We start from the raw sequence: 26155 nt of genomic DNA, 5'->3' as shown, positions 1-26155 counted from the left end.
CCCGTCCCCTTCCCGCGGCCGCCCGCTCCGTCCCCGCTGTCCCCTCAGAGCACCATCCCCTCCCCCGCTCGGCCCCGCGCGCGCGGGCTGCCGGCGGCGGCGGCGCGGGGCGCGTGCGCAGTGCGCGGGCCCCCGGCGGGCGGGCGGAGCCGAGCGGAGCCGAGCCGCGCCGAGCGGAGCCGAAGGGAGCGGAGCATTGTGCGGGCGGGCGGACGGACCGACGGACGCCGCGAGTTCAGCGCCGGATTCCCCGCTGAGGCCGCCGCCGCCGTCCCCTCAGCACCATGTCGGGCCGGTCGGTGCGGGCCGAGACCCGGAGCCGGGCGAAGGATGATATCAAACGGGTGATGGCGGCCATCGAGAAAGTGCGCAAATGGTGAGCGGGCCGCGCCGCGCCGGGACCCCGCGCCCGCCCTCCCGCACCCCTCTCCCCGCGCCGTCCCCTCACGGGGCCGGTGCTCGCCCGGCGGCCGCGGGGGGCGGGGAGCCGGCGGCACCCAGAAGCCATTTCGCTCCGGCGAGTCACATGAAGGCGGCGGCGGCGTGTGAGGGCGAGAGGCGGCTCCATTGTGCGGCCGAGCCCCCTCCTCGCCGACCCCCGCTGCTCCCCGCCGACCCCGGCCCGCCGCTCCGCCGAGCCCGGGCCGGGCCGGGCGGTGACGGGGCGGGCGGCGGGTCGGGCCGGGCTGGGCTCCTCCCGCCGCCGTCCCCTACAAAGGGCCCCGAGGAGCGGGGCCTGGGGGAGCTTCGCCGCTGTGTCTGTGTGGAAATAGTGCTCAAAGAAGTATTAACCCCCCCCAAACCCACGTTAAAAATAACCCTGTAAAGCTCCCGAGAGTTTATTTCTGCATAATTCCCTATTTATTTAGGGACCTTTCAAGTTCCCGAGCTTGGCACGTAAGCGCAGCAAACCCGAGCAGGATCCTCTCCCACAAAACGCTCCGGTGGTTGTAAATCCTGAGCGTGTAATTGCCGCTGGAATTTGTTTTAAATGATATAATTAAAGGTTGTACCCCATGCGAAGCAGTTCCCTTTTGTTAGGCCTTAAACGTGTTTTGGCATTTTCCCGCTTTTGTCTTTTATTTTTAACCTGCTTTTGTTATTAAGATCGACATGAGGTGTTTAAATAATACAGTAAAACAGTCCCTGCGATGTTCCCCACACTCGATCCAGGGGGTTTGGAATGGGATAAAGAGCAGTGCCAGTGTGACTCGAGAGCGAATCTCTTTCTTCCAGCAAGTTGACTGACTGTTCGTAGTCTTTGTGCATGTATCTTGAAATACTTTCTTTAAACATTTGAAATCCACAGGGAAATCCCTTGGATTAATATTAATCTGCATAACTTGGCTTTTTTGAACCTGGTAAAATAAGGAGATGCTTTTATTGCAGTTCACCAATAACGCTTTGCTTTCAGTAAAAGAAGAGTGAAACGTAGAATGAAACGTGTTTGTTATTGGGGCGAAATGGGGTTTTTGTGTTTTAAATGGCCTTGAGCGCATGAATGGGCCCGTTGGTTCGAGCTGGACAAAGACTCGGGACGTGTGTCCAGTAACGCAGGGCACGAGATGGGGATTTCAGAGAATCCAGCCATTGTGTGGGGAGCAGAGCAGCCCGAGCACCGTGGTTCGGTTGGTTTCAGGAACTCTCTTCTACTCAGGTGGTGTTTTGAAGTGCTGTTTGCTGACCGGCGGCAGCTTTGAAGGGTCAGAACAATGTGTAGCGATGTGACAGGACTTTTGTTCAAACACGAGCGTTGTTGGATGTGTGGGACTGTTTTGTCTGTAGGTATTTCATTCATGAGTGCAGCGTGCTTCCTTTGAATCCTAGTTTGTGGGTTTCAGAGAGGAGTAGAAGCTTGGCCATTCAACAAAGTGTCTAATTTATTTCTTCTCTCTTGGCAAGGGCTCTCTGCCATCGTGTCAGTTGCTATGGCTTCCTCTGTAAAACAGAAATCTTATGGTATAAATAGTTTTGTATGGTTTTACCCTCAAGAGACAACTTGCTTTCAAGGGTTCCTATAGAGTCCTGCAAGGTTTCTTTTGGTTATTGTCAGAAGTATTCATGTGGCTTTTTGTCTGTGCATCTCACAAGTGTTAACATAAACCGTTTTCTTAAAGGAATCCTAATTTGAAGGTGAATCTTATGATTTCCCCACACACACAGTCAAGTACATCAGGGAATTAGCAAGAGAGATTCTGTGTTTTGTGGTTTGAATGTTTTGGGAAGACTTGGCTTGTTCAATTGAACTTTACACACTGGCAATTCCTGCATCTTCAGAAGAGCCACATAGGCAATTTCCAAGTGTGCAGTTGCATTTGCATAATAGGAGCAATTTGTTGCCATCCACAGCTCTTCTGTGGAAATGCAGCCGCTGAAGATTAAAATACCTTGTATCCAGCATCTCATAGAACAGAGTTGTTGAGACTCGCGTGCTCGGAGCGCTGCGTGATGAGGATGAGTAGAGAGGCAGGTTGTGCTGTAAACTCTTCCGAGCCGACAGTGGATCCGGTATGCGCTGCCCAAAGCTTTGTTAGTCCGTGAAGGTGTTCAGCAGCTTTGCTGTGCGATATTACTGAATGCCTCTGCTGCCACGTCCATGAACGTGCCTATTGGAAAGCAGTTTCCATCAGTGCAGGCTTTGTTCCGTAGAAAATTAGCGTTCGTGCTTAGACAGTGAGCCCTTTGATGCAGGTGCCCTATCTCTGTGTGTGTTTGTAGAGCTCCCAGCACTTCTGGTATTACTGGAACTTAGTAGTAAACAGTGAAGTTGTTAAGGTTTTTATCTTGAGATTAATGTAACCATATCTCTTTGTTTAAACCAGTCTCGTGAATGAGCATCTAGTTTAGAAAACATGTAGCACGTGTCTCACAGAAGACATGGTTGTGTTGTGTTTGTGTGGCAGAAATGATGAAGGGCCATGGCTAAGAGGGTAGTTCTTGGGTTTTTTTAACAGTACTTATAATTTTTCTTTCAGTCTATTTTTAAAAATTGTTTGAGATAAATTTATCTCGTTGAATTGTGAAAGGTACAGGATTGGGTTTTGTCTTTAAAGATTGATGGGTATGTGTAGATTCCAAATGAGCTCTCGAGAGAGGCAAAAACTATTGTGCCCTCAGCCAGCATTAGAAAAACACAGGCAAAACTCTTGTTTTATGAAAGTCTGAGTTATTAAAGGAAAGAAAATGCAGATATTTACTAACAGACATGGGCAGGAGGCAGCATAAGTGATAGGATGCCTTGGGAGGCAGTGGAATAATTTGTGTGGGTACATGGCACTGCTGAGCTTTTGGACAATGGTGCAAACATGTAAGGATGAAGGTGAGGTGTGGCTGACGGGGACAGGTACCCTGGTTTAGAGAATGCACCAGGAATGAGGACATCTCATTGTGTGGCCTTGACTTCGGATTGCAGTATCTATGCAGAAATCCTTTGACCTTCTTCTGACCTGCTCTAGGGGTAGTGATAGCACCTTGTGAAGCAGAGGTGAACCTGGACAACTGGTGAAAGTACTTAAAGAAAGTGCTAAGTATTTATTGTGGCAGAGAGTCGGCTGAAGAGCCAGACGTGACTTGGGATGTAGCTTAAAACAAAGCCTCTTGTGTGGCAGTTAAGGAGCAAAGTCACCACGGGCAGTGTCACCCGGTAGCATGGGTCGGGGTCACTGTCTGTGGCTAGTTAGAGGAGGATTTCTAGACAATGCTGCTGTAGCTTTTCTGTTCACTGTCTCCATTCAGACTTGCTAAAATATTTGTGTATGGTATGTAACGCTCCGAGGTTGAGCTTCTGCAGGTTTTGCTGCTCATGCTTCATTCTTAAAATAGGCTTTCACTCTGGGAAGTAGTTATGACGTGGAACTTCTTAACATGATGTCTTTGGGAAAAGACTGTTTGCTACTACCAGATTGCCCCCCCGGGGTAGTCTGGCTACGTTGGCTGTGTTTGGTTTCCTGCTAAGATTGTAGTTCAAGCAGTGGAAGCTGAAGTGAAAATAGGCAGTGTATGTGCAGGAACTGAAGTGCTGTAGTGGCCCAAAACCGCTGTTATCATCCTTGAATTATGATACCCTTTTTTTGGCTCATTATTTCTTTTTGAGCCAGGATGTGCTCTTTGACTTCAATGGAAGTTGGGTGTGCGTTAGGGTTTTGTCATGTTTCTCTCTACCGTAAGAAAAGGTGCTTGTTGCAGTGTGGAACCTAGCAGAACTTGCTTAAAAACTCACTGGCCTGTGTAAGTTAAAGGGGTTCTCATAAGGCACCATATTTAAACTCAGAGAGAAGGTTCTTTAACCATTAGTCTTTGTTCATTCGTGCTACATGGTATTTTATTGTATTTGCATTATGGTCAAGAAACACCATGTGTATTAGTCACCAGACAAACATGTACCTGGCAATAGGCGTGCTGTGAAGAGCAAGCCTACGTTTCAAAGAAAACTCTTTTTTTTTGTGCATCTGACAGCACTTTTTGTGTCTAATAATGGCATTTTCTTTTCCATTCCCCTTTCTCCTTTGCTTGATCCCACAGGGAGGTCATAATTCTGTGATTTTCACCAAACTCTGTTGCAATGCAAGTGAGTGTGATGTGATAAATTCAGCATTATGACGTCACTTCGTGATCATCAACAGAAGATGGGGTATGTGGGAGCAAATCCTTGTGTAAATCCAAATCACTGTGATAAAGGATAGTCATGGTAAAAGGCCAAACAGGTGTGGAAGCCTTTTCTTGGATGGTAATATGTTGGCAGGAAAGGCTTTCTGTGTCTGTGCCATCGAATGTTTCTAGCACTCATTGCTGCTGCAGAAGCTGCCTTGACACATTATGTATAAGTGTAATATACACTGTTGTGTTTGCTCACCGGTATATTACTTTTATACATGGAATTTGATGTTAATCTTTGGAGCTTTAGTGTTAATAAACAACATATAAATATATTTAAGAGTCTTGGGCTATTTAGAATGGGGGATTGGGAATATAATTATGTAAGTTCTAGGATATTAGTATGCCTCAGGCATAAGCACTGAAGAAGTGTTGGTACTAATGCTTACCCTATGTATCCTTGGCTGTCCTTTAAATGCTGTGCAGATATGGTTCAGAATTTAAAAATGCTTTAACACAATTTCAGATAAATGTAAGGGCTTGTTGCATTGATCAGTTTCTGAATTTACTATAACTAAAACGTTTAAGATCCTTTGCAGTGTGGAAGATTAAAAGGAAAAAATACTATTGTATATCTTTTAAGCGTTGCCATTTCCAGTGTTGTTACTCCTGAGTCATTCATGGAGGAACAGGAGAGGTTTGAAACCAGAAAAAAATGTGGGGTTTTTTAAAGCTATGGAGTTTGTCAGTTAGATGTGGCCAAGTAAAGTTGATAATTGCCACATTGTTATGTGAACTCTCAGGCTGATGGGGTTCCATTAACTACCTTTTCCAGTGTCCTGGTCAATATAAAGATCAACCTATATAGTGTAACAGGGGACAGCGCAATATAAAGTATTGCCTAGTGATCACTTAACAAAGATGTAATGGAGTTACAAAGATGGAATTCTGGTCAGGGGCTTGGGATGAGTGGGTTCAACAGCAGATCCATTTTACAGACAGGAAACCAGGTGGAGAAACTGCTCAAGGTTTCACAAGACTTGATTAATTCCTCATTCCTACTCCAGCATTTGGACAGTGAGAATATCTTGTAGTTCGTGCAGCATGTAGCAAACTTACTGTTGTGGGCAGCAGCAATAAAGTGTCAGTTCTGGCTAAATGAAAAGGAAAGCCCCTGATCAGCAGGTTGGGGTGATGTCTTTGCACATAAGATAAAAGTGAGTGTTCAGAGTAGGGGGTTTTGGGTTTTTGTTTTGAAATGGAAAGGCAGTAAGTATTACAGATAATATTCAAAGCTTTATTTGCAATAAACGTCTTAAATCCTGAAGTTATTTTACCCTATTGATCTTAAATGTCTGAAAGTCATTATACATCTTTGTTAACAGATTTGTGTTTGTGCTGCCAATGATTTGATTTAGGGGAGGTTGTCTTCTTTTTCCTTATTAATACTTTTATGGTCTTAAACCTTCTATACTGTAAATGCTGACACATGTAAAATATTTGAATAATAGCAGTGTGATGCTGGGTTTTCTTTTTAGCCATAAGTGTTTGCAGGACTCGGATGCTGGTGTACTTCCATCACGAGATAACCTTATTCCCAATGTTGTCTGAATTACTGTGTATTGAATTCAGTAAAAAAGTCCCTATAGCTGAGGGTTATTAAAACGTAAAGTGGTACTTAAGAAGCTCAAAAGAATTAAAATGTCAGGGCTAACTTTAATACTAGAAGGAAAAAGTTACTAATATAGGTTTCCTCCTGTGTTCTACAGTCTGTCCAGTGAAGATGCTGTGTGAGGCTGCTTTGAGATGCTAACAGGTATCTTGAACTTTTGGTTTTCCAGTGCAGCATCTCTGAGTAATATTTGCTGTAGGAAAAGACTAAAATCTTGATATTTTTTAAAAAGCATTTATTCACCTCTCCCCACAACCAAAACAAAACCCCAGCTGGTTTTATGTCCGTAATTTCAGAGGTTTTCCTAAGTAGAAGTAAGTTTAGTTTGTCTTGTAGCCTTAAAAATATGTATAAATATATCATGATCATCTCTTCACAATTAAGTATGCTCCCATTACTGACATGCCCTCATCTCCACTGTCATTTTTATCACATCTAGCAGGAGAGCTCCAAATTAGTGTAAAATTGGGTTTTGTCACGCTTCAGCCAGCTAGTGTATCCAAATGGATGTATCTAAACACACTGAGGAAAAGCTCTGCTCCACGAAGAGCAGTGGGAAAGAAATGAACCTGAATTAGTTTTGTGCGTTAATTAAAATATCCTTGTGGACAGATCCAAAACTTATCAAATCGTTATATATAACATTTTTATTTTTTTTTAAACAGGAAAGTGTCTCCTCTGAAGGGAAACCAAGTAAGATTGGCTTTAGTAGCTAAAACAAATAGTGAGGAGGATGTTTATGGCATTTGTACAATGTGGCTACTATTTATTCTGGAAGCCCTTTCTAAAACTGGAGCTAGCACACATATATATTTGGAGTCACATCCAGCTTCTCCCATCCTGCAAAGAACATTTTTTTTTCCTTTTTTAAATCTATAACTGGATCCCAAATCTATTCCTCAAATGTGTTTTTAAAAAGAACAACACTTGAGATCTCATGCCAAATTAATTTCAGATGTTCCTGAATATTTAATGGAATTGGTCTTAGTTGTTAACTTTTAATCGATCCATTTGCAGAGCCCTATTAGAAGCCCAGGAACCAGCAGTGATAATCTGTGACCTGAAAACTGATCACAGAAACGTGATGAAATTTCTCTGGCATTGGGGACCTTCTTTTAATATTCTGATGTAAAGAGCTCAAGGAACTCATCCCTTAGCTGAGTGTTCAGCATCCTTTCCATCTCTGCACGCTGTGACTGTGTGCCTCCCTAATGTAGTGACACCCTCCAGCCAGATTTCCTCCACAATCTGTCAATGTCATGACTTCATGGCTGGCTGGCAGGGGTTTGCAGAGAGTGCCATGGGTTATGCTTTTTCCCTCTCTGATAGCCTCAGCCTTTCCAAGAGAGCTGGGCTCTCCAGAGTCTGAATTCTGCATTGTGGCACATATTGCTACCAATAAGGCTGTTGGTTCCAAGGCTGGAATTTCTGAGCTGTCTGACAGGAGTGTTGAGTGAATGTTAAATTGCTAGCAGCAAATTTCTACCCAAAAATAAGCCTCAGATGGTCAAAATGCATTTAGATTTCTAATATCATTGAAAAGTTTCATGACAATCAAAACACACTGGTCTATCTAAAACCTCTTCTGCTCTCTAGAAACTTCAGTGAAAATTGTAGGCATTAAATCTGCATTTTCAGCAGCTGTTCTTCTAAACTGTATCTTTAATCCAGCTCTTATTACTGCTACTGCAGTTACTCACCTAGTCAAGTAACAGCCCTGAGAAATCTGGAGGTTAGCAGTGCTCTAACAAGTTTGTGAAATGCAAAGAACAATTTGCACAATGCAGCCCTAAAGACGATGTAATAGAGATCATCCTCCTTAATAGCCTGTTTAAATCCTTGACAACTTACAGTAGTAGATCACTCTCTTCTGAATCCGAAGTTTAACTTCTCCTGCATTGTAATTTTATAGGGAGAAGAAGTGGGTGACAGTTGGCGACACATCCCTAAGGATTTACAAATGGGTACCAGTAACAGAGCCTAAAGTCGATGATGTAAGTATCCTGCAGATGTCTTGCTTTTTTCAGGATGTAGACACTCATGTTTAGGGACAGTCAAAAGAAATAGGCTCGCTGTTCTTTGAGCCTTAAAGCTAAGTCTGGTGTGGGTCTTGCAAGTGTTTGAATAGAAGAGCTCTAGGGAAACGCTGCTCTCTGCAGATGATGGCTCAGTGGGTGGCAGTCTGCCTGCAGTCAGCTTGGATCAGGTCTCAGATAACTGTTAAACAGGCAGCTCGAAACTGATTTTTGAAACCTTTCTCAAACATAATAACTGGGAGGCAGGGAGGGGAGGCTGAGACAGAGATTACTTTCTGCCTGATGCTTTAAGTGCAAGTAGCTGGTTTGGAACTGTGCAGAGAATGTGTTCATCTGTGCATCCTTGCTGTTTTGCTCAAAAATAGGTGCAAAACACTGAAGTAAAGTGCCCTGGTTTAAGCCCTGCTGAACCCAGGACATAAGGGTAGGAAAATCCTGTGGGATTGAGAGCAGTTTGTTATTAAGATGTCCAGCCCAAGCAATACAGCAGACATGATCCTATTTGTAACTTAGGTTTTCTCTTGGCGTTTTGTCTATGCATCCTGTTTATGTTCTTAATGTGCACTGTTCATGGGCCATAATAAAGTCATGTAGCATAAAAATAAGTATAAAAATAAAAGTTGATAGGGCTCACAATTATTTTTTTTTCCAAATGAACATTGCTCTAATTTTATAAATTGAAATATTATTATAGAGAGAAAACTAACCCATGGAACCACAGTAAATTAATGATACAATAGAAAATACATCGTAAGTTTAGTACTCCTTCCCTGGGCTGTCATGTGCTTTTACTTTATTTGAAATAGGAGTTAAGACCTATCCAGAAGAAAACTACTATGTTAATAAATGTGAAAAATGATGCTTTTTCAGACAAGTGTCATGATCTTGCCTTACTCAAAGGCCAATTCAAGACCTATGTTTGATTAGCATTGTTTAAGCAGGGTTTGTTTCTTTCTGTACCTTTGGTTGTACCAGAGATTTCAGTGACTGTCAGAGTTGTGGTAAAGCCTCTTGTATTCTTTCAATGCTCGAGCAGCATCTCTGTGAAGTAACCCCTTATGAACTGGGAAACCTTTCCTGGTTCTTTAGAGAAACTTGCTTGTTCTTTATAGTTGTCAAATGTTTTGTCTTGATTTTATAATACAGAGGGGAAGAAAGCTGTGTTATCTATGTGAGAGAGAGAGAGAGATTTAGGATACTTAGGCTCACCGCTCCTGGTAATTGTTTTCCCACAGTTAAGGTATTGCATGGTGGAACTTTTAAAATAGAGTTCTGGTGAATTTCTGGATGAATTTTCGAAATGACTGGTACCTGAAGTCAGATTCTCTGTTAGGAAGAATGGGTTTATGTAATGGTCTCTATGTGCAGAGGTTAACTGTGTGTTTTGAGCCATCATCTTTAGGTTTAGGCTCCAGATTTGCTGAAACTGGGACACTTGTTCAAGACCAGCTGCTTTAGTGTCCTGCAGCCACATTCTGTTCATGACAACTAGAGGCCATTGGGCAGCTGCAGTTGTTGCAGGCTTGATGTTGTAAGGTTTCTGACTTTTAGCTCTGGAAGTTGTAAGTTCTCACAGTTAAAACAAGTGCATCTCTTTTGAAAAGTAAATACCAGGTAGGAGTCATCTTGGTGGTGTAATTTTGCTGTGGACATCCTTTTATATCTGCTTTCATCCACGTGTGAAGAAGCAGACACTACTTGCATTTCACTAGAATAGCAGAATGGGATCTTTCTTACACTTCATGTTTCAAATGGCAGTTGTCTTTGATTTTAGTGAACACAGATTACATTATTTCCCCCCCCCCAACTTGTTTCTGAGACACTTTGACATTTCTTTGAATTAGAATTAGCTAGGCTCTTTCCTCCTCCTAGTTTAGGAAGGCTGTTGTAGAACCTCACACTTTGATGCTTAACCCTTTCTAAGAAAACTTTTCAGCTTAAATTGCTCACAGTCATTTTCAGTATTTCTCTTGGGGCAAAAGTGTCCCTTCTACCTTGGGAAACAAGGAAACAAAACCATTTAACCTGAGAGAGATTATGTCGCTTCTGAACTTTCATTTTGCAAAGGTAAAGAAGTCTGTGTGCTTTCACCTCTGTTTCATGTACTAGGGAATAAAATCTGGCTTCTCTGAAGTAAAAAGACTGTTTAAAAACGAGCCTAATAATCTGTTTAAAATAGAGGGAAAAGTCTTCCAGATATCACTTGTTGAATTTCTTCTGCAGTCTTCGACAATTTTTGATTGTGGTTTTAGTTCCCTCCTTGGAGGACACTGTCCTTTCCGAACGGATGGGTTGCCGAGCATTCTTCCTAGGGTCAGGCTTTGAGCAGTGCTCTCAGCAGGCAGGCAGGGTCCTGCTGAGGCAGTCAGTGCAGCTGGCTCCTTCTGCTGTGAGACTGATTACATCACCTCTTCATTGGAAATGCTGCATCCCTCAGCAGAGGCAGATTTCCCACGTGATGGATGCCACTGTCTCCTCCTTTGTTTTAGTGCTCGCAGCCCATGCTGTTGTTCGGTCATGAGCACATTGTGACCTACTCTTCACGTAGGACTGTCTTGCTTACGTGCTTTGTTTCAGGCCAGTCTGATTTTTCTTAACCCATCTGTTAGTTTTAATGAAGAAACAGCATTAGTTGTAGAGAAGGGGGAGGTCTCTGCAGTGTTGGTCATTGAGAAACAGGTAAAAAGCTGTCTCTACAGTGTTAGAATTCTACATCTGTTATCATTCCTGTTGCGCATGCACGCTTATTGTCTAGGTGTATTCCGCAAGCTTTCTGATATGAAAAGGAGAGCATTGAGTTTTGTAGTGGTGTGTTGATATGCATAAGCCATACAGTGAGCAGAGTTACGAGCTCAGAAATAGGGTAGACTCACAAATCTTAGCCCTGCCTCTGATCAGCAAAGTTCTTCCCTTCTGGTGTAACAGAGAGTCTCTTGACCTTGCTTTTGGAGCTCTTTTGACTGAGTACAAAGTCAGCAGCCAGCACTTGCCAAGTTCTCCAACTCAGTTTGAGCAAGCCAGTTAATCATCGTGCCTCAGATTCTCTGTTCGTAGAATGAGGGGTATTATTGAGAACTTTTGTACTTTTAACAAAAATTGTGCAGTTGTTTGAAGATGAAAGACCTAGAATCATTTAGGTTGGAAAAGACCTTTAAGATCATGTTTAAGTGCTAACTGCTACTAGAATTTATAGATAAAAACCTGTATATCCTAGTGTTTTGTGTCATGAATTAGAAAAACAGCCCTGCAGTTACTGGGACTAATACATTATTGATAATGTCAGTTATTACTGCATTGGCTTTATTTCTGACTTGGAATTGTGAAATACTTACAGAAGTAATGAGTGGAAAGGGTTTTATATTGCAACATGGATTTCTCTTCATGGTAATAGTCTAACTTGGTTGTGATGCCCTTTGTTTTTCAGAAAAATAAGAACAAGAAAAAAGGCAAAGATGAAAAATGTGGCTCTGAAGTGACCACTCCAGAGAACAGCTCCTCTCCAGGGATGATGGACATGCATGGTGAGTGGGAGGTCAGCCCCAATCACCCTATTACACAGCTATGACAGTATAAGCCAACGGTGTCAGATTCTCTGTTGCTCAGATGTATGGATGGCATAGTTGAGTCAGTGAAAACAGCATCAGATACTCATTTGGTACCTTGGAGCTCTCTTCTGTGGATGTACTAACACTTGTTTAAATGCCATTTTTATTTTGGCTGTGTGTGGGGAAAAAAATTGTTAGTGGAGCTAAAAACAGAGTATCTACCATTCAAAATACTACACTTGTGTGAAGTAGTAACTTTTGAGTTTGCTACTTGAAGAACCAAAAGACCCCCAAAGTCTCAGTGGCACCTACTATAATTTGTGCAGGTTTGTACGTTTTAACTCTATAGGTGATTCAGGACAAAAGAATTCTGCAAGAGCCAAGAAAGTGAGGTCTGGTTCTGTGGTGTCTTCCTCCTGCTTCAGCTTGAGGAAGTCAATGGGTTAGGAAAACACTGGGCTTTTTGCTTGATGGTCAGGCACTATTACGTCAGTTTTTTAAAGTGTGAACTGTTGAGTGTTAACCTGATGTTTTTGACAGAGGAGCTTGCACAGCTCAGCTCTGCTTCAATTCTTACCTTCTAGATGTTTGGATAACAGTTCTGGCTGAGAATGCCATATTTGAGCTGATGAGAGGGGATCACTTTTTAGTGGGTTGTAACTTTTTCATTTCAGTTTTATTTGCATTTGTATTGCCCCCTGGTTGGTTTTTTGCAGTGTTCACAGCAAGTGTGGTCTTGCAGCTAAAGGATTGAGCAGGATGTTCACAGATCTGGGTTAATTTTTCATCTGTTTCAAACTTCGTAGCTTTTGCCTAGGTCAGATCATATAATTTTCTCAAGTCCTGTCTCTCCCACCCATGATGTGAATATACTGCTTGCTTTTTTATAATTTATCACTTGTGTTTTTAAACCACACTGTACAATTTCATGATAAACTTACTCTGATCTGACTTCATGATGCTCTGAAAAGATACGGTTGCGTCACGAGCTATGTGTTCCTGAAGTCCTTTGGGTGTAATGATTGTCCATTTGTAGAGGGAACTGGAGCAACTTGCATTCTAGTGATTTAACTAAAAATGTTTTTCTGGGTTAATTTTCTTTGGGGAGCAGGAAATTCCCTCTTAGTTATCCATGGTTGTTACTGTGTCTTAAAGATTACAGGCAGTTGCACCCCACTGCTATCCATAAAATATTAGCTGAGATCTATAAACCACTGTCACTGCTTTTCTCAGGAAGAGGATACAGGCAGAATATTTCCTGTTAACTACAGAGACGATCTGTGCTGCAGAAAGTTGCTGTGATCCTAGATTTTGGAGGCTAGAGAATATTCTGGACAATTACCACTTGGAAACTATTGTTATTGGGACTGGATGTTACATTTTGACCTTGATGGGGTTTTTTTGGGTTTGCTGCTGTTGGGTTTTTTTTACCTTCAGGGGACAATTCAAAAACTGCTCATCTGAATGTTGTAGTGATGGGTGTTTGTGAACTGCAGCATGAACACTTCATTAGCCCTGTGTTACATGAGCTATAAAATGAGACTGTTGCTTCATTTGATCTGTTTTACTCATATTACAAAGTTTTGTGTTCTTTTGGACGAGATCAGAGTAAAACACTTGTTTTTAATGTATAATATTAGTTGGAGCAATTTGAAGTTCTCTGATTTTTGATAACTGCTGGAAAACTCCTGTATTGCAGCATAAGCTGCAGGAGCAAAGATTGTGGTGGTGTGGAAAAAAGTTAGATGTTGTGTTAGTCTAAATGCTTGGACTTGATCCCCAACAAGCTAAGACTGTATCCTGTGTTATCAGAGGTTAACACAGGGAAAATGTGGAAGAATTCAGGGGTGCTTTTTATCTTGTCAAATTAGACTTTCTTGGTTTTAACTCCTTTGTTAACAGATGACAACAGCAACCAGAGTTCAATAGCTGATGCTTCTCCGATAAAACAAGAGAACAGTAGTAATTCAAGTCCAGCACCAGAACAGAACTTGGCAACACAAGCAGACGGCACTGAAGTCAAGTCTGACGAAACTCAGGCAGAAGCAAAGGAGCAGCCTGGTTCAGAAGGTAAGCTGAAAAGACCACCTTCAACCAAACAACAACCATTATCCTTTACTGTACCATTTATTTGCTTATCCATTTTAAGAACGGAGTAATAACAATTTGAAAGACGGTTTCTGAATTCTCAATGATGTGAAAATGGGTTTTAATCTCTCTGGTTTACTGGTGATCCTTTCATACAAGTGGAAGGGTCAGATTGACATCAGGGTCTTTTCAGAGAGGAAACAAACAAAATACTTGGCTCATCGTTGTCATAATCTCAGCCTTGAAAGAGGAAATAAAGTAATCTTTGAAATGGCTGCTTCTGTAATCACACAGATCTGAGAAACTATTACTTTTGTAGATCTGTGAATGTTCATTATCTAGTGTGACAGTAAAATAGAGGTGAGATACTTTGAAATGACTCTTTTAATTGTGTAAACTCGAATGTAATTGCTTTTAACCCTGCTAATTATTTATTCAAAAGTTAGCTCTGAATCATGTCCTAATTTTCTAAAAGCATTACAAGATTGTTCTGCTGTTGTGCACAGATTAAAAATACATGTGGGTTAAGAGATTGTTCTGAACCTCACTCTTCAAATGGTATTTTGGGTAATTGAAACATGCTCTGTATTTATATTCTTGGGAAGATAACTTTCTTCATCCTATTACAACAGATAAAAGATGTCCTTAACACCATTCTAATGATTTGGTTGCAGAATTCTTCCCATAGCAAAGCAATTAAATTATGCCCTCCTGATTTAGTTCTTAGCTCAGTAGAGCCAGTAACCAATTTAAATTTAGAGTTTTTATCTTGGTGGTAGCAGGGGATGGGTTGTGTTCAGTGTTGTCATTGTTAATTGGGGTTAAAATTTGACAACTGGAATTGCAATAAATCAGAACACCATATCCTGCAAATTAAAACTCACTGAGCAGATTTGGTCACGTAAACAGAAAGGATTTTCTCTTAGGTCTAATACTGTCTGAACGTGCCCATGTGAAGTTGTTACATGGCACACGTGCTCCTCTGACTAAATTTAGGTTTGGGAAAATCATAGCAAGGTCTGGATTAGTTCCAGCACCAGTTACTGTGGAATGAGAGGGCGAAATAATGGAAGAAAATCCTTGTTATTGATGTGGGGGTTTTTTATTGGTCATATGCTGTGTTTAAAAAAAGCCCCAAACCCTGAGTAATTACTTACCTACCAAAGTGTTATATCAGTCAAGCCCCTGGGATTGTGACATCGCTCAACTGAATAGGGCTTATGATCTTGTACATCTATCTCATGTTACTACACTGCAATCAGGGAGGTCCCTTAAAGCTAGGGGACAGTTTGAGTGGTCAGAAATGCCTAATGTGGGTTTCTTAAAGAAAACAAGTGCGTTCAGAAGATTTTGCTGTGTAAACAAGTCACTGCAGGCATCAGAATCACTCAGGGCTTGGCAGTTTAAAATCTGGATCCCCTTGCCCAAAGGTCAGCAGCAGCGAGTGGTAGCTGTCTGTAGCAACGGGAAGAGAACAGGGCAGCTCTGAGCTGTCCATTGTGGAAGTTGCCGTAGGTGTGTTTTTGTCACAGGCAGACGGGCACATCACAGGGTGCTCCTTAGCCCAAGTTGCAATGTATGCTGAGATGTGCACAGCAGATACTCGAATTCCTTCTGACCCTTTGGGACTTGTTTCTTCATCAGTATGAACATGCTTTGCTGGTGAGACATGGAAAGGAAGATGATTCTGAGTTTGCTGAATGTGATCTTTGAGACTGTTCATCTCTTTATCTTGAATTCAGTCAGAGGAACTTTTGGAAATGCTTGTGATGCTTTTTATACAGTACACCACAAAAACATCCATTGGTTGCTGGTTAATGCATCTTCATTAACCACTGTTGTCCAAATAAATTCATCCTTGCATTTCTCTTCATCTAGAATGAACTGAGATGTTTTTTTGGGTTAGGGACTTCGTGAAACTTGACTCCATGCCTACTTCTGAGTATTCAAGTCAAAAAGGATTTTTAAATGAGGTGAAGGAAAGAATGGGTTCAGTCCTTACACTGTTCTTGGTGTGGGTACTGAAGGAAACACAACTGACCTTTTACAGTCAAAGGGGTTTGGTTTTGGGTGGTGGTTTTGTTTGTTTGGGTTTTTTTGTGGAGTCTCTGCTTCCGCTCATACTGTGTCAACACTTCCAGGGATCTTTAACCTGTAAGACATCTTAAGTGTCCCTGTGTCCTCTTCAAGTGAATGGGTGCTTTAAACCTGAGTACTTTTTAAGTCTTGCTTTGAGAGAGTTTCAAACAAACCAACCCCAAATAAGTAAACAATAAATTAAAAACCCCAACCAAACAACAAACAAACAGGGAAATTGGAAGCAGGGAGGAGCTGTAACAAGCTGGAAGACTGCACAAGTATGCACCAGAGTTAAAAACTCTACCACCTTAGTGGTTAAGCTAGTTACATTCCTGAATTTTATCTTAAAAGTAGTATCAAGAAGAAAGTGGATTACAACTATATGTCTGAATTTCGATTCAGGTAAGTATTCTCTCTCCTTAGCTATGCAGTTTTATATCCGTTAGTTATCACCATTCACGCCTTTTTGTAGCTGCTGGTCTGAAGCAAGTGTCCTTGTGGTCAGCCCCTTTGCAAAGTCGGTGTTGAAACTTGTTTGCTAATAGCATTGACACGGTTCTGTGTTAGCGGGTGCGCGGGAGCTTAGCTCCCTCTAGGGACTGAGTCCAGCAGTTGTGTGTTGCCAGCAGCAGGAAGGCGAAGGTCTTCTGGAGTTAGAGCTTCATTCATTATATTCATATAATTGTTATGTATGTTATCGTTAATGGTTACACGTGGGTGAAATGTATGTGTTTGGGATGTTGCTGTTGAGAAGACATCCTAAAAACTCCTGCTGAATGCTTTAATTTATTTGTTTAAAATTATTTCTTGTCATTTCAGATACCTCTGATGAACAGAATTCACAGTCTTCAATGGAAAATTCCATGAATAGTTCAGAGAAAGCAGAAATCCAGTCCTCTGGAGAAAATGATATACTTACAGAGGCATCTAAAAACTCTCAGGTAACTTTAAGCACAAAAGCCCGATTACTGGGAATTTGGAAAAGAGTATTTTTACTAAAAAGCAAATGTAAGGAGGCCAGTTCTGTATTTAGACTCGTTTCCAAAGGTGAGGGCTGTAAAGCAGCTGTGGAGTATTAAATGGGCATGTATCTGGTTTTGTGGCTCATTGGATTAGCTTCTTGCATTTCACATGATTTGAACAGCAAGACTGGATTGGTCTGGTTTACTTTTCAGTTTCCTAAACCAGTCTGTGTTACTTTTGTAAGGGAATATTAAAATTTAATGGTAATAAATGGCTTGGACCTAACCTACGGGACAGGCCCCCCTGAGGACCATTCAGAAGTAAAATACCTTCTATAAAGGTAAATGCAGCAGTCAGGGAAGTTAATTTTGGTGGGTGAGATTTTTGGATGTTCACTCACTGCTCTACTGGAAAATTCTGGGTGGGTGGGAGGAAGGAATTATGCTTGAGTTGTCCTCCTCACACTGAGACCCTCAGGCAGAGCACTGCTCAGTCCATTGGTTTCCCTTGGGGACGGGTGGTTTGTTTCAGTGCACACCTCACACCTTCCAAACCTTGCGTGTTCTGTCCTGTAAAGATTGTTTTGGCTACAGCAGGAGAAAATCCATGTGCGCTTGGTGCGGGTTGTGTGGAGCTGAGGGAAGGCTGGGTATAACCATGCATCAAGGCTGTTGCTTGGAATATCCACTGTGGTTTTTAGCCCGGAACTAGAATTTTGCCCTTTGTCTGTAGACAACAACAAGTGTAAAGATGTTTGAGGTAAGATGTAAATAGAGGAGTGGCTTCAGGAAGCAAATGCACTTGGTCATGTCATTTCTCGCATCCAGGGATGCTTTGTGCTTTAGAAACGCCACACCAGGGAATTTGTTCTTGCTTTTTGTTTGCTTTATGGTGCCTGAAATTTAGTGCAATGATAACATGGTTGTTTTTCTTTTCCCCCTCATTAAGGACTCTGAAGGAGTGCCACCTTCTAAAAAGATGAAAGTAGAGGCTTCCCAACAAAATGTTGAAGAGATTTAGACTATAGATTTTTCTGGTCAGTTTTTATGTAAGGTACATCAGTGGGCTTAATTATAGAACAACCTTACTTAAGCATCTTCTCTTGGATGAGGACAGAACTCCTAACTTTTCAAGTTACCAAGCAAAAATCCAAGAAAGCCTAACAAAGGTTTAACTTCTCAGACACTGAAAACTTTCTTCCTGTGAAACAAACATTGAGAACTTTTAAGTTACTGTCTCTGAAATGGTTGGAGTAAACAACTCAGGAGGGGTCTACGCACTGTTTCTAAAGTCAAAATTACAATTATGTTGCTGCTGTATTATTTTTTTTTTTTGTTTTTCATTTCTCTATTTAACAATGTAAGATATTTAAGGATGGTACAGGTCAGGTATTAGCTTTCATGTGAAGTTCATTGTTCTGGCGTGACGTCTGCTTTTGTTTTGTGCCTTGTGTTCTGAAAACAGTGCTAACTTTTAAAGAAGTTGTTTTGCAACTGTCTCCTTTGCAAAGTGGCCTATGTTTGTATAATGCCATGGAGTAAGGCTTTTTCTCTTTTTCTTTTCCTTTTTCTGTTTGGGGTTTTTGTTTTGTTGTTAATTTTTAAATCCCTGGTGCTTCAATTTTTAATACAGGTCAGGAAGCCATTTTCACTCTTGGAGTCCAAGGAGAAAAAGGAGCTTGATATTTTATTTTAGCAGCTATAGTGGAGATCTTTTATGAATGCATGGCATTCGCAACTGTAAATTTGGTCTTCTAAGTACTTAACTTCATCAGAAGTTAACATGATCTGTTTACCATTTATAGTCCAGATCTGAATATATACTATAACACAGCAGTTAAAATACTTACGTATTAGGTCCAGATCTCTGTACTGGGTACAACTTGCTTTACAGAAAAGTTCCACTATGTACATAAATAGGATCAAAGGGATTAATGCACAGTGAATTTATTTTCAATTGGTCTTTTTTGATATCATGTTTTCACTGAACTGGATTTCACTGTACTGTTTCTGTATAAGATGTTTACTTCTATGTTCCAGGTTAATAACTGTATTCGGGGGTTCTTTTTCCTTTCAGCAAGTCTTGTAAATAAGCCTTGTTGTTTCCACAGTCCCTACATCACTCTTAGGTTCTTCCTAACATTGGGAAAGGTTCTTCTGTTTCCAATGATGCTCAAGCGTGCTAACCTGAAACTTTATGGACAGGCATGAAGTATGTGCAGCTCCCTTCAAATTGGTGGCATGCAGAGGTGCAAAACCATCTGCATCAGGTCACAAGGGCCTGATCTTACAGTGGGCTTTGTGCTTCCAGGCTGAGCTTCCAGTTACAAATACCTGGTGTTGGTGGGAACCACTTATTTCTTCCTTCAGTGCACACACATGCACATATGGGATGTACACACGTGTCGCTGCATCGGGCCCTGAGTCTGTCTTCACTTTGTGTGGGAGATGGAACTTGTCATTTAAAATATGATCTCACAGCTATGAAAACGGTTTATAGTTTGTAAGCTAAGAACTGTAAATACTTTTTTAAATGGGGAGGGGGAAAAAAACACATTGCTTCCAGTTGATACACTTTGAGAATTAGCTCTTCATTAAGCTTATTTAGTTCTGAGTTCTCCAATAGTGAAAATGGCTTGTACTTAGACTACTGTTGCGTTTGCAATTACCACTTTATTATGAGAAACAATAAGGGAATGGGGGGAGGGAATAGAGGGAGGGTGGAGTGGGGAGCCAATACTGACCTTCCGTAAGATGTTTGTAGGATTGAACTCCAAATAACGTCTGACACTCAGTTCCAGAACTCTTCCTTTATGTTGAAATAAAACCTTTTGAATTTTAACTGAATAAAAATTTGATTGCAAATCATTCATGAAAACAGTGTGCTCCCTAATAAGTTTTTGGGATTTCTGGTCTGATCATGAAGTCCATTAACATTCTGAAAATAAGGAAATGAGGAGCCAAAAAAAAAAAACCCCTATATTTGCACAATATATGCAATGAAACGGTAGAATTCTCTCTTGAATTGTGTGTATGCCTAAAATGTGGATAACTGGTCAATGACGATTGATTTGTATGTATATTGCATTCAGATTTAAGTGATATTTTGTGAGAAGTTCTATTGATATATTAAATGGGCAAATCTAGAAAGATTCAAACTTAAAAATATTTTTGCTTTACTAACTTTCTGTTGTTTTTAATGCTAAAACAAGACGAGTCTGATGCCACCTCTGACACTAGTCATGTTTACTAATCCCGGTCTTCAGGTGCATCGCAGCAAGTTTTTAACTTTAATTTTGTAGACGTTTCCAAGGGAGTAAATAGACTTTTCATTTAGAAACTAATTCCTGTACTTTAGGAAGAAATAAAATATATAAATAGCACTAAAAATACCTCAAATTTTTCATTAGGTAGAAGCATTTATTGGCATTATTGACATCAACAGGTTTAATTATCAACTTCCTTTTCTCTCCTGTGGCTTCTGCTCAGAACTGTTTGTTGTTCTGTGGCTTACAAGACAAGGCATCATAACCATATTTATTCCTAGAGGCTTTATTTCTAAAGTAGTAATGTTTTATTTACAGCTTATACAGAATACATTCAGAACTGTTCTTTTTTTTTAAACCAGAGATTCTAGTGACAACAGACAACTGAACAAGCAGATAGATTTGGGTTCCTTAGACCCGTTATTGTCAGTCTCTAAGGGAAGAGACTTTGACATTATCTGGTATGAAGAAATCCAAAATAGTGTATAAGACTGTTATTAGTCTTTTTTTGAAGTGCCTGATAACATTTATGGGCCAACGGATGTGATTTAAACACATTTTAATGCCAGAAAGTACAGATGGGACCAAACCAGAACATCGAATTCAAATCAACCTGAGATTTGAAACCAGATTTAAATCCAGCTTTTTTTGGTTTGGACCTATCTCTACCAGAAACTTGTTTTATGAACTCACTGTAAAAGGGTTTATCGAAAGCATTGAGACGTGGAGCAGAAGGAGAGATGTAATTTTCTTCACGATGACTGAAAGTTCTCATACAGCTAACGTTTTAGAAATAGTGCAAATATCAAGAAGTGCTTCCTTGCTACAATGCTGAATGTTGGAGCTTCAGTTACAAATAAATACAAAAGAAAAAAAGAAAAAAAGAAAAAAAACGGGAAAGAAAAAACAAAAGACAAAAAAAGAAACTAGAAGCAAGCAAGTGAATTAGCTGAGTCTGTGGAACATGTGGGAAGGCCTTCCGAATAAGCGATTTACTCAGCCAAACATTTTATAGCAGAACTATTCCTTGGAATTTTTATGCTTGGGAAAGTAGTTGTTAAACATTCCAAAAAGTGCTGGCACTTAACAAAACAACAAAAAAAAAAAAAAAAAAAAAAAAAAAAACAAGGCAGTCTAAAATACTGGTTTTGGGTGGCTCTCTTCATACATAAACATTGTCATGTTTTGGAATGTTCTTTCTATCTAAGGGCCTGTTAGAAGGTGTAAAGAATTTTGTTTTCTTCAATACCTAATCGTTTTCCATCTTATGATTTGTGTGTGTGTGTGTTGTACAGCAGTATAATTTTTCACTTATTTATTCCATCGGTAGTTATGGTTTGTACAATGTACAATGGTTTCATTTCCGAAATAAAATAAAAAAATCACAACATGAACACTGTGTGAATAATTTTTATCAAGAAACTGAATCTCAGTTTGGTTTTCTTTTTTCAATTTACAATAAATTTCTGGTTTTCTAAATTGTATTTTTAAATGTGCGTTCTATGGTGGTGTCTCATTTGGTAACGTGTGAAATGATTCACCTTTGAGTAGACCAAAGATCTGAGAGGGGTGGGGACAGTTTGTTATAACAAATAAATATGGCCAGTGTAATTACAGCAACCTGCAGGATAACTTGGTAATTTAAGGTGCTTGGTACTTGGCTAATGTGTTGTGGTAACTTAAATTGGAGGGAGGAGAGCACAGTGTGGAAACACGCTTCAGTTTGGAAACATGTTCAAAGTCTGATGCTGGCAAGGGTAGAACTCCTGAAGAGTTTTGGAAAGATTCTTTACACTCAAGATGGATATAAATGTCCATCTTATTTTTAGTGTTTGATGTGCTCTGTCCCAAAGTTAGCCTATGATTTCACAGACAGCTGAACTGGTCTGCTGGCTCACTCCTACTAGAAGGGTGAGCCACAGCCAGTTTGCCTGCTCCCAGCTTGGTTTTGTTGCCTCCCTCGCATTCATTGTGGTGCTCATAGCATCCTCTCATCCACCACTTAAATTTGTTAACCTGGGAAGAAAAGTGCTCATTTTAGGGGTTTTCTTTTCTGGATTAGTAGATTAAGTCAGCAGGTTTATATAAAGGAATTGTATATAGGGAGGAATTGGAGAGAGAGAAAAGAACAGGTAGAAACAAGGATGTAATTCAAGATGGGTCCCAGAAGTAAAGGCCTCTGAACAGGTAAGATTTGTGCTGGTAAAGGGTGAAGGAGCGAGCAACAGCATAGCCTCAGCACAGGGCATGGCTCTGGAGGTCTGCCCTGTGGTTTGCCCGGGAGCAGAGGAACGGCAGAGGAGCCAGCGGGGCGGTGAGGGATGGCTGGTCTCCAGCTGCAATCAGCCCCACAGCCAGGCTGTGAGTAAGATCCCTTCAGCTCTTGCGACTCATCAAAATGGGAAAGCTTATCTTCCTGTCTGTAGATCTAGAAGGGTAATCTCTTACCACTAAGTGTTATGGAGTACACTGGGTATACCTTTAAACAGCTTGACTGTCTCTCTGTTCAGTGTGTGTTACAGCTGAATTCTGAGCTGGTAAATAGCTGTCTCCTCCTGTGCTAAAAGCCTGTGCTGTTGAAGGAGCATCATCAGAAGATGGTGGCCCGTGTTTCACCTTGCACTGCAGATTGCTGAAAAGAAACAGTAAGAAAGAAAACATACTTAAAAGATGCTGCTGTGGCCCCTTAGTGCTTCCCTGTGCCTCTTGGAATTCCTCATTGTGGAGGAGGAGAGAATAGCTGGGAGCCTTGCCCTGTTGATGATCACCTAAATGCTGCTCTTAAAAAGGCAAACCAAGACGTCTGTCTTGAAAATAACTGGATTTATTTTAAGGGATGCCTTTTTCCTTGCACCTGCAGTATTTACACCGAGGAGGCTAGAGAAGAAAACCCTGAGCTGCATCAAATCTTAGAGCTTAACACTGCTACCCCTGTTGTAAATGATGGTTTGGTGTACTAACTGCTTAGAAAAATGCATTGCTACCTAGTGACTTTATTTTAACAAGTCACCCCCCTTTTCATACAGGAAGAAGCAAGTCTGGCTTGCTTAAAATTTTGTGAGGTAGATGCATAGTCTGTTGTCATGGAAGTTCTATATCCAGGGTGTTACTGATGTGTGATTGGGATTTTCTTCTTTTTTTAGTTCAGATTTAGTACTTAACAAAATATAGGCAAGATTTAAAGTAGATATTGTAAAACTATGACTGTTGTTTTGAAATGTTTTCAATTTTTGTGCTTAAAGTACTCCTATCAGAATGCCTTACTGGGAGGTAGCATTGCTTTTTTAATTCTTTGGTTTTTTAAATCAACGTTAATATAAGGTAGCAATAACCAGCTTTGAAGCTAAATATGTCTGTGGCCTTTTCTGAAGAATTTTAGCCCTATGTGATGCTGACTAAAAGCTGAATGTTAGTCTTCAGTTTTCAGGATTTCTAACAGAGCCCTCACATGATATGACCATGCCTTACTGCTCCTTTCATGTGTGGGGAAGTATGTGACCTACCACTCCTCCCCTAAACCCAGTGATCCGTCTTGCTTTCGTGCTCTCTAATGGAAAATATTAGGTCACTGCAAGGGCATAATTGTGATACTGCAGGAATGCCTCTTCCTTCTGTGCCCAAGACTTGCTATTTGTCTCGAGTTTTCCTTGGCCTTATTTCTAGTTTTACAAGGCAGAAAAAGTAGCACGTGGCAATTTAATGTTTGTTTTGTTCAGGTTTTTTTCCTTCCTAACTATGTAGAAGAGCCTGTTTTTTGCTTTTAAGTATGACTTCTAGAACTGAGAGAATATAAGCAATTTAGTATAAATGATCTGGAGTATCCCACCTAGGATACAGTTGCTCTCCTGGTGGTGGAGGTTTGCTCTACAGGGCAAGTGAGATCCTTTCTCTTGACATATACATATGTATATGGGGGTTTGTGTTGTAAGCTGTTGCTCTCACCCCAGAGTAATACATCTACTGTCGCCGTGCTTTCGTGGTGACTTACAGAATCCATTACTTCCTTTATGCTTCTGAGAAGGATGAAACCTGATCTTTGCTTTTGCTGGAACAACTGTGCAGACTTCACGCACGTACGAGCAGGTATGAGGGGTAGGTGTGAGCACCAGTTTGGCAGAAGCAGCTCTATCCTGATCTTTTCTCCGTAGGTGCAGGCTGCTGCTGGAAAACAAGCAGCAATTTACTGTATTAGTTTAAATCCATTAAATATTTCCAGTGCAATCACTCTCAACGTGCTTCAGCCAGTTCTGGGCTGCCCTCTGCATCTTCTCCATGTTCATTAAGAGTTCCTTAAGTTTAGGAATGTCTTTCTAAGCCCCTTGGCATGCCTGCTGGATGGGAATGCCATGCTGGAGCATTTAAACCAGCAGCCCCGGGGAGGAGTGGGGATGGACCTTGAGCAATAGGGACAGGACAGCAGTAGAGTGATGACTCAAGGTGACTTGAGGTGGCTGTTTATGATGGATAGTGGTGCAAGTGGAAGGGTGAAACATGGTGTCACTTAAGGCCATCTGTTGTGTTCGTGTACGATAGGAGGCGGGATGGTCCTGCACTTTCCTCTTGTAACTGAAGGGCAGCGGGATGAGGAAGAGTGGTCTCAGGGGCTGCTGTGAGGGAAAGCGACCTCCAGGGTCATGGCGGGCTGCAGCTTCCACTGAGGGAAACCGCCCTCAGGGGTGTTTCCTGGTGGCCTTCGGAGCGGGTGGCGGTGGCCCGGGGCGCTCCCTGAGGGGACGCTGCCTCAGGGGCGTCGAGGGACAGCAGCCTCGGGGTGGCAATGGCGGGACGATCCCTTCGCTGAGGGAAGGGAGCTGAGGCGGGCGCAGGCCTCAGGGGTGGGGCGCTGCCGCTCCGGCTCCTTTAAGCGCGGCGGCGCGGCGCGGCGGGGGCCGGCCCGGGGCGGAGCGGGGCGGTGGCGGCGCAGAGCGGGCGGCGGGCTCGGCCGGCGGCTGGCGGCAGCGGGGCCATGGCCGCCGACGTGTTCATGCGGCCGGCGCGGCTCATCGGGGCGGCGGGGCCGCTGTGCCCCCGCACGGAGCCCGACGAGGACTCGTCGGACACGGACGACGGGGGCGCCTCGCCGGGCGGAGGGCGGCGGTGCGGGCCGCGGCGGGGGCAGCCCCCGGGCCCCCAGATCATCCACTCGGGCCACTTCATGGTCTCGTCGCCTCACAGCGAGCACCCGCCCAAGAAGGGCTACGACTTCGACACGGTCAACGAGCAGACCTGCCAGACCTACCAGTTCGGGGCGGCCCGCGGCGGCGGCGGCGCCGGGGGCCGCCTCAGCATCGACGCCTCCCTCACGAAGCTCTTCGAGTGCATGTCCCTGGCCTACAGGTACCGGCCGCCGCCCTGGGCCGCGGGGCGGGGGCCGGGGGCGGCGCGGAGGGGCCGAGCGGCTCCCGCAGTGAGTCACGGCCGCGGGGGAAGCCCCGGTTGGGCTTTGCGGGGGGGACCCGAGGGCGCGGTGAGGGGCGGGAGGGGTGTTTAGGCCTGAAGCGATCGGCCGGGGTACCCCCGGGGCTGTGAGGGCGGCCGAGCGGCGCCTTTCGGCGGCGATGCCCCCCCCCACGCGTGGGACTTCGTGTCGCTTTTGTTTTCAGCGGATTTGGGGATCCTGCGGGCTCTTGCCCTAGGCCTGAGCCCACGGCGGCCAAGCGTCGCCCCGGCCCTCGCCGGGGGTGGTGTGGGGTGAGCGGAGGGGTTGTCATCGCCGCCTCAGCCAGGCCGGGTGGAGGGTGTGTGTGAGGGGAAGTGGGACCTCATCCCGGCGTGGGACTGCGCGCTGCCCCTGCGGGCTCTCCGTGGCACCAGAAAGCGCTCAGCATCTCCCGGCCGGGCTTGGAGTTAGTGTGGAGAGTCTCGGGAGAGAGATCCTTAAAGGGCAAAGTAAACGTTGGTGCCTTGCTCAGGG

General features: G+C 42.8%; 2 protein-coding genes across 7 annotated transcripts in view; both read left to right on the top strand.

The window, feature by feature from the left end:
- Nucleotides 1-91: 91 nt before the first annotated feature.
- On the top strand, nt 92-21631 carry BCL7A (BAF chromatin remodeling complex subunit BCL7A). Of its 3 annotated transcripts, none has more exons than XR_003993677.1 (7): nt 116-376; nt 6363-6409; nt 8178-8259; nt 11726-11822; nt 13749-13916; nt 16833-16954; nt 17925-21631. XR_003993677.1 is itself a non-coding variant. In XM_030500982.1 (7 exons), exons 2-7 carry the CDS (start codon nt 4596-4598, stop codon nt 17994-17996), a joined length of 576 nt encoding a protein of 191 aa, XP_030356842.1. In that variant the 5' UTR covers nt 144-376; nt 4522-4595; the 3' UTR covers nt 17997-21369. The 3 variants fall into 3 exon arrangements, 2 of the variants coding, with proteins under 2 accessions (XP_030356841.1, XP_030356842.1); XM_030500982.1 differs by lacking the exon at nt 6363-6409 and adding an exon at nt 4522-4630 and having other exon boundaries at nt 144-376; nt 17925-21369; XM_030500981.1 differs by lacking the exon at nt 6363-6409 and having other exon boundaries at nt 92-376.
- A 3550-nt stretch (nt 21632-25181) lies between these two features.
- Nucleotides 25182-26155, top strand: part of MLXIP (MLX interacting protein) — a 53776-nt gene continuing 52802 nt past the window's right edge. For 3 of the 4 annotated variants that reach the window (XR_003993682.1, XR_003993681.1, XM_030501019.1), the window contains exon 1: nt 25192-25578. Coding sequence is in view for 2 of the 4 variants with exons in the window: in XM_030501019.1 (XP_030356879.1) it covers nt 25208-25578 (371 nt within the window). In the remaining 2 variants the exon portion in view is untranslated. Of the gene's footprint in view, nt 25579-26155 lie in introns of all 4 variants that reach the window. The other variant, XM_030501021.1, reaches the window with a different exon arrangement.

The sequence above is a fragment of the Strigops habroptila genome, chromosome 11 (genome assembly GCF_004027225.2).
Source record: "Strigops habroptila isolate Jane chromosome 11, bStrHab1.2.pri, whole genome shotgun sequence".
NCBI lineage: Eukaryota > Metazoa > Chordata > Aves > Psittaciformes > Psittacidae > Strigops > Strigops habroptila.
The sequence above is the reverse complement of the archived record's forward strand: the minus strand, read 5'-3'. Positions and strand labels throughout refer to the sequence as shown.